The sequence below is a fragment of the Belonocnema kinseyi genome, chromosome 5 (genome assembly GCF_010883055.1).
Source record: "Belonocnema kinseyi isolate 2016_QV_RU_SX_M_011 chromosome 5, B_treatae_v1, whole genome shotgun sequence".
Taxonomy (NCBI): Eukaryota; Metazoa; Arthropoda; class Insecta; order Hymenoptera; family Cynipidae; genus Belonocnema; species Belonocnema kinseyi.
Genome location: NC_046661.1, coordinates 78133915 through 78142612, shown reverse-complemented (window position 1 = coordinate 78142612; position 8698 = coordinate 78133915). Strand labels below are relative to the sequence as shown.

The following is an 8698-nucleotide window of genomic DNA, read 5'->3' as shown; positions in this document are numbered from 1 at the left end:
GTACATGTTATATTTGTCCGCGAAAGCAGTTAATCGCGTACTGATGTGTGAAAATGAAAACGAACAACTTGAGCGCCGTGCTTCTGTGAAAATAGACGAGCGATGTACATGTGTATAGACATGTACACCGCTCGTAAACAAACGTAAACATACATGTATGTTTACTTTTGTAAACATCGTCATCTTGAAGTTATTCATATTTATTGACGTTAATTTGATTGTTTTGATAAATTACAGATCTTATTTAGAACGTTAACAAATGAAAACAAATAATGGGGTTAAAATTTATAGTTTTTCCTTAAAATTTGTAAAACCGATCAGCTAGGATTTTGAGGCAAGGTTTTTTCGATTCTTGAAAGCCTTCCAAACAAATCTACCTAGTCCGTTTTTTTCGGCATGGCCGACCAGCTAAAAGTGGCTTCCAGCTCACCGTGACCGAGGGACTAATTCCTTACTTTGTGGTTTTATGGCCAACTACCTGCATCAGAAGGAATAAATACTTGAAATTTTGTTTAAAAGCAAACACAACGCGATATACACTTGTCGGATTCTCTTCAATTTCCGCTATTCCACGATTCTTACTTGCCGGGTTCCCACAGCGTTTAACTACTGTCGAGCGGGAAGTTTGTGGAATGTCTATACACCCTCTATAAAAGAACTTATACAGGGTGGACACGCTGTGGCTTGCATTCATGGCGAATCGAATTTTACCCGAATTTCACAATAGCAGGGAAGAAGCCATTATACAGGGGTCTTTTCATATTTAGCGCCTTTAAAGTTGCATTCGGATCGGCCATTCGGTCGAATCCGTGCATCTTCGGATCAAATTTATCAGTTTCCATGGTTGCGTTAGAAACTTCAAATGGATACAAGTGTCAAAACAATATAGCTTACGTTACATAGTAATTAAAAATAAAAAAAAGTGTTTAATTAATAATGAAATGAGACATGTGAACTGAGAAGTAAACGTCAATTTTTTCTGTGCCAATAACATTATTCTGCGCTTTCAGTGGGCGAAGAGTGAATTGTGCTTAACGCTTATTTATGGCATAAAAACAGGTATGGTATGAATAGACATGATATGTTTTAAATAAAGTGAATGAAATGTTACATGCCTAAACTTTAAATTGACATTACCTACATTTACTTACAGCGATTAGGGCAAACAGGTGAATCTGAACATAACCTCGAAATAATGACAGATCGGCCCGGCATATTTATTATACTTTCGATTGCTTATTCTTTACCAAAGAAATGTTTTGTGGTTTTGTATGTTTATCACTGACAGTGCCGGCAGTAATAATTTAAATAATAATTACTTATTAACAATTTAACAATCATTACTTATTAATCATTTTAATAAGTTAAACATTATTTCTGAATTTAAAATTTGATTACCATTGTTTTTTACACAGATCGATCCTAGGAAAAATACACATAAGGAAATGCAGATGGAATTAGTGCATTTCGGCTTCGTATATTTCAATAAACAGTATTGAAAAATCTTTATTTCCGGACTTTATCCCAAGCAATGTAACTTGCACCTAAAATCAATTTTAAGTAGGTTTGAGGGTATGCATCAAATTTTAAATTCAGAAATGATGTTTAACTTATTAAAATGATTAATAATTATTAATCATTTTAATAAGTTAAACCCACTGGAAACGCAGAATATGATTACTATTTTATAGTATTTGTCACTCAGCATACATTCCATAATGTTATTGGCACAGAAAAAATTGACGTTTACTTCTCAGTTCACAAGTCTCATTTCATCATTAATTTAACACTTTTATTATTTCTAATTACTATGTAAAATAACCCATATTGTTTTGAGACTTGTATCCATTTAAAGTTTCAAACGCAACCATCGAAATTATGATAAATTTGATCCGAAGATGCACGGACTTGACCGAATGGCCGATCCGAATGCAACTTTAAAGGCGCGAAATAGGAAAATACCCCTGTATAATGGCTTCTCCCCTGGTATTGTGCAAGTCGGGTAGCATTCTATTAACCATGTATGTAAGCACCAGCGTGTCCACCCTGTAGAATCATATAGAAGAAACCTCAATATGCAAATTATTGCCTTTTGTCAACGTATATTGCATATAGAAGCCTATAGAACTCGTACTGCTATAAGAATCTATATGAAATTACTAGCAGTCGCTAAGGTGTTGTCTATAAGTTTCTTTAGGTATTTTTACTTCATTTTTTGAAATTCCTCATTGGTCCTTATAGATTTCCGGGTCTATATGGCTATTTACGGTATCACCAACAGCCACTGAGGTGGTTTCTATATACTTCTATTGGTATCTATATTTTCTTTCGTTGAGTGTCCCATTGATTCTCAAACTGTATGACTATTATACACTATCATAGTTTATGTGGTCCTATATGGAATTACCAAAAGTTATTGGGGTGGTTTCTATACGCTCATAGACTTCCAGGTCTGTATTGCTCTATATGAACTTACCAACAGCAACTGAGGTGGTTTACATAATTATGCTTCTGTTTGTATTTTTACTTCGTCTCGGTGAATGCCACATTGATTTTCATAGACTTCTGATTCTATGCGGCCCTATATGGAAATACCAACAGCCACTGAGGTAGTTTCTATATGCCTTTGTTGGTATATTTCTTTCTTTTTGGGAATGTCTCATTGATTCTTATAGACCTCCTGCTCTATATGGTTTTATATGGCATTTCCAATAGCCACTGTGGTCGTTTCTATACGGAAATGGGAAAATGTACAAATAAAAGGGGAACGTGGAGAATAGGAAAAAGGGTCAAGAGGACGGGGAAATGAAGATAGGGGGAAGGAGAAATGGTGGAAAGAGCAAGCGGAACCGGAAAAAAGGAATGGGGAGAAGGAAAGGGGAAAGGGTTAAAAGGAGAAATTGGAAAGAAAAACGGTGAAGGGGTTTGGGAAAGGGGAAATTAAAATGATAAGGGGAAATGAGAAAGGGGTAAAGGGGAAGGGAAATGGTTCCCTTTAAACCTTGTTCTTTTTCCTATTCTTCTCTTCCCCCTTTTATTTTTCTGTTTTCCCCTTTTCCTTTCCCTTTCCCTTTTCACCCCTTCCGGTTTCTCATTTTCTTCTTCCTTTTTTCTTTTTACTATTCCCTTTTTCTGTTTCCCTCTCTCCTGTTTCGCTCCCCTTTTAACCTTTCCCCATTTCCTTCACTCATTGTCCCTTTTTCCCATTTCCCACTTTACTTTTTTCTTTCCCCCTTTTCCCTTTACTATTTTCTCCTTTTCCCCTTTCACTTTTGTAAATATTTTATGATGAACGGGTTAAAAAAGCACTTTAATTTACTTCATATGATATTAACACTTGTGGCGAATGTCTCATTTGCGTGGTTCAGTTCATGTATAGCGGGCTTAAAGTTTTTCATGTAGTGAGCGTAAAGTTTCATGTTGGCCCGGCGGCGAAGTGCGCATGTAAGAATGTCACTGGTGTAGAAGTGGCCACATTACGTCTGCTAGACGTGCATGCAATGACATATTTTCAAGGGGGGTATTTAATTTAATGGATTTTGAAAAATAAAAAATAATATAAAAATACACTTATTGTAAAAAATCTTTTTTTCAAATAATTTAAAAACTTCAGTTTTACTCGATGGCATTGGTATTATTGCTTGGTCTTCAGTTTGCAGGCATATTGACATCAATGTTACAACTTGAAATACCTAATCATAACGCTGTTCCGTTTTTCAACACTTTTAAAATGAGCTGACTACAAAATGTCCTTTTGATCTTCTTGATTCTTCTTTCACAATCTGTGAAATCTTTTTAAATCTTTTTAAAAGTTTTTTTACATTTAATTTTCTAGAAAAAAATAAGGAATCCTAGGGAAAATGTTTTATTCTCTTAAAGTCTTATATCTCTTTTGTTCTCTTTACATTGCCGAACTCTCACTTTCCGTCCTTTGAAAATAGTACGAGGAAGAGACAGAGGGACATCCGACAGAATCATTATATAACGTAATCTTACATCTGTTACATTGTTTTACATAATGCTACATTATGTTACATCCCACTTATGAAATCCATATAGGAACCACTTTAAATCCTGTTTGCAATTTCATATAGATTAAATATCTGGAGAATACATATAACACCCTATAGAAGTAGGTAATTTACAGGTTGTTTAAAAAATCCTATTTGCACATCCATATAGAAAGCACGTCAGATTATTTTTGCAGTTCCAAATAGATTCATATAGATTAGGTAAGTAGCACGTCGTCAGAAAATTTCTACTCATAAAATCCATATAAAAATCACTTAAAATCCTGTTTGCAATTTCATATAGATTAAATGTCAGGAGAATACTATAAAACCATATAGAAGTAGGGAGTTATCACGATATTAAAAAAATTTTATTTACACATCCATATAGAAATCACGTCAAATTATTTTTGCAGTTCCTTATAGAATACTTCTTGTGAGGATACATATAGATTCAAATAGTAGAAGTAGGTAATTAGCGCACCGTGGCAGAAAAGACCCACTTATAAAATCCGTATAGAAACCACTTTAAATCCTGTTCGCAATTTAATACAGATTACATATCAGGAGAATACATACTACACCATATAGAATTAGGGAATGTATAGACTGTTAAAAAATTCTATTTGCACAGCCATATAGAAAGCACGTGAAATTCATTTTGCAGTTCCTTATAGAATACGTCTTTAGATGATACATATACATTCATATAGTAGAAGTAGGTAATTAGCGCGTCGTGGCAGAAAAGTCCCACTTATAAAATCTATATAGAAACCACTTTAAATCCTATTTACAATTTCATATAGATTACATATCAGGAGAATACATAGAACACCATATATAAATAGGGAATGTACACGGAGAAAAAGATATCGCACAATGATATCGCAAAAACATCTATATTGCAAGAAAACGCAATATGATAACGTACAATTAGGTCCCGGAGCTTTGTACGATATTATAATGCTCTAATATCACAGATAAAAATGAAGTTAAATTTTGTTGCTGCCGTCTGCTAGGGCGTCCTTAGCAGCAATGGGAAAAGGCAGAGTATGAGTCAGTTCGAGCTATAAATCGGGACTCTAGATTTAAAACAATCACAGAGATAATTAAAATTTTGCTGCATGTAAGACCTGCAACTGTTAATGATTAAACATATTTCCGCGAAAGTTTCATTGAGGTTAGGAAAATAATTCTGAACTCGTCGATTGCGCCGCGCTGAAGTGAGCAATTTTCAGTAAAACATGTAGAATCTACGACAGAAAACACCAAAAAATATTTACTTACTGATATATTTCCTTCGAAATAAATCACATTATTGTAGATGAATTAGAACTTACTTAATACAATTTAGCAAAGGCGCAAAATCTAACTGACGGACGGGAATCCCCATTTCTTACGTTATAGATTGCACAATTATGCGGTATATAATGTAAAAACTTGCAATGTACGATATCACGATTTTGCGCTATTATAATGCGATAATTACGATATATAGCGCAGGAATTACGATATATATTGTAATTTGGGCGATATAGTTTTCTCAGTGTACAGGCTGTTTAAAAAATTCTATTTTCACAGCCATATAGAAAGCACGTAAAATTAATTTTGCAGTTCCACGCATAGAGTACTATGAGATAAACTTTATATATTATATTTAAAGATATTAAATATCTGCTTATAGAGAATTAAGGTTTGATATTTTGAATTTAATTATTTTTCTTACATTATAAAATATCTGAAAGTTTAAATAAAGGAATAGTTTTAAATTCAAAATGGCAACCTGAAGTTTAATTTTGTTGTAAATGAAAGTACGAAATAATTTGATAAAGTGAAAGATGTATTGGACAGGTTCATTGACAGATCGATTTCGGTTAAATAATGCGACATGTATTTTGAAACACAAATTGAAGAATATCAAATACGGATATATAATGGACAGGTCAATGGTGTCAAAAGGTTAAAAAAGATTCAATATAAGTCAGCCGTGTAAAAGGTTTAAAAAGAAACATCCTTCAACACAATTCAACATAAAAAATAACGCTCAAAACTGTATCATAAATAAAACTGTCTAATATAAATAATAAAAATTCGGATTCGCATACGCAACTATAAGGCAGAGTCGCAACTGACAACATTGAGCCGCAACTGAAGGAAGCCTAGAAAGCCATTTGCCGTTAAAGCGTGGAAAGTTGTGATGCGGTCGTTTTTTGGCCAGTAATTGAGCCTGGGAAAACAGCTGGGAATCAGGATCCCATCAAATTGACCCACTTCACTTAAATCGGGAAACCGGCATCATGCGTTGTGTTTCGGCAGCCATTACGACCTATTAGATATGGTTTGCAAGCATAGAAAGAAAAAAATCCACACTGAAAGTAGAACAATTTCTTTCAGTGTTCACACTCTTTTAAACAAAAGAAAAAACAAATACACTTCTTTACACTTTTAATACCTTAGTTACCTGCTTAGACGCAGTGGCTCGGCTCTCATCAGCGTGGTTTTGTTCGAAAATTCGGGAGATATCTCGTTCACAATAGAACTGGTTGCGATATTTTTAGCGAATGACCATCGGTGCTCGTAATCGCATCGCTGTACGATACATTTCCCTCGCGAACATGACGGTTTCCAGGAACTCACCAATCATTCGGATAATTATCCGCGCGCTTTTCCATCATTCTGGCGCTCTTACTATTTCGCCAATAACAAGCGAGAGATTCGTCGCCCTGTCATACGAAAATTAACTACCGGCCATTAGCATATTTTACTCTCGGCGTTATACGAATCGTACATTTTGCCACAGTACGTATTGGGAGGATCCATATAGATCCATATAGAAGTAGGTACTTAGCGCGCCGTCAGAAAAGTCCAATCACTGTTAAAAATAATATTAAACTTAATATACCCAAGCGTATTAAAATTAATATATCAAGCATATAAAATCGCCGTTAAAAGCGATCTTTTTAACTTCATATACATTCTTGTTAATCACTTACAAGAAAAGTCAGATAATTACATTTGTCATCAATTTAAAATAAGTTTAGCAGTAATTTTCGATTGTTAATAATAAAACATGATACCTTCTTCCTGCTAACCAGAAATAAAATTGGATCTCAAATCGAAAAGTTCAGTTAAGCAAATAAATGACAGACCTAACCTACAATTAACTGTCTTCGCCTTAAATTTGGACTATTTAGAGCTAAATTAGGAAAAAGTTTTACCTTTGCATTACAATTTTAATAGAAACAACAATTCAGTCGACGAATTCTCGATTATTAATTTATTTGATAACATTTGACAAGATTTAAAGAAATTAAAGCACGTTGAGTTTTTACGCTCATCGCTATACTGACCTGTATATTAAATTTAATACACATGTATATTAAATTCGCTACACCAATGCATGTTACATATCAGTAGCGGTAGTGCATATTTGCTTCACACACGTGTATATTAAACCTCGTACAGATTTGTCTATTAGTGTGCACTTATAAAATCCATATAGAAAACATTTTAAATCCTATTTGCAATTACATATAGATTACATGTTAGGACAGTATATATAAATCCATAAAGAAGTAGGGAATTCGCACAATGTTAAAAAAATCCGATTAGTATATCCATATAGTAACCACTTCAAATCTTCTTTGTAATTCCATGTAGATGACAGATTCGGAGCATACATATAAATCCATGTAGATGCTTCGGGACTTAATGTGTCGGCATGAAAATCCTGTATGGATATCCATATAAATGCTTATAATAATAAACGCTCTTAGAATACCATTCAGAAATGATTCTCAAATTATACTAGGAAATCCATGTAGAATACATCACAATGAAATCCATATAGATACCTGTAGATTTTCTACGTGGCAATTTTTCTCTAAGTGGTACTACTAATAGGAACCATTACGAACAATTAGATACTTATAGAAGTTCTATATGTTTTTATGAGACATTTAATGGAGGGCATCCAAACTCTTCTGTTTGTAACCGGCTGGATTCAGGAGTTTTAGTATTCTGCACCATTCCACTGCTCTTTCCAAATTTTAAGGTAAATGTGATTTCTCTAAGAATAAAATCTTTAAGAAATAAAGTATTCTCCTGGATTCTATTTCTGTATTTCATCGATTAAACAAAAAAACTCTGGCCATGATATCAAAGGCCAGTCGTACAATTGGCATAAGAATAAACCCAAAAATGAAAAGTAGACAAATATAAATGCAGAGCGACTGTATCACAAAAATAACTGATTTTATAATCATTTGTTGATAATCTTCTGCGGCTCGAATGCTGATCAACTTGTCCAGAATAAATCTCAGTATGTACAAAAAAATCTAGAGGATTAATAATTTACATGATAAAATTTGTAACAATTTGTTTTCAACTACACTTAAATCACAATTCAAAATTTCTCAATTGCAGGGATCACAGTGGTTAATCAGTTGAATTTGATGGAAAATAGGGGATTTTTTCTTCGAAAATGGGGATTTTTTGTCATGGGTAAACTTTATTTCTTTTCAAAATACCAGCGTACTTAACAAAAATTAATAAATGAGCTATTCTTCTTGTCTCGCGAAATTTTTTAAATTAAATATAAAATTAATATTAATTAATACAGGGTGGACACGCTGGGGCTTACCAAAATGCATGCAGCCCCGCATACACACTCCCATAAGAATAGCACA

General features: G+C 33.7%; 1 protein-coding gene across 2 annotated transcripts in view; it reads right to left on the bottom strand.

Moving 5' to 3' along the window:
• Positions 1-7401: 7401 nt before the first annotated feature.
• The window catches only part of LOC117172920, a 21340-nt gene continuing 20043 nt past the window's right edge, over positions 7402-8698 (bottom strand). The window contains exons 4-5 of one of the 2 annotated variants that reach the window (XR_004467075.1): positions 7865-8347; positions 7402-7740 (exon numbers count right to left, since the gene is read on the bottom strand). Coding sequence is in view for 1 of the 2 variants with exons in the window: in XM_033361212.1 (XP_033217103.1) it covers positions 8135-8347 (213 nt within the window). In the remaining variant the exon portion in view is untranslated. Of the gene's footprint in view, positions 7741-7850; positions 8348-8698 lie in introns of those variants that run through there. The other variant, XM_033361212.1, reaches the window with a different exon arrangement.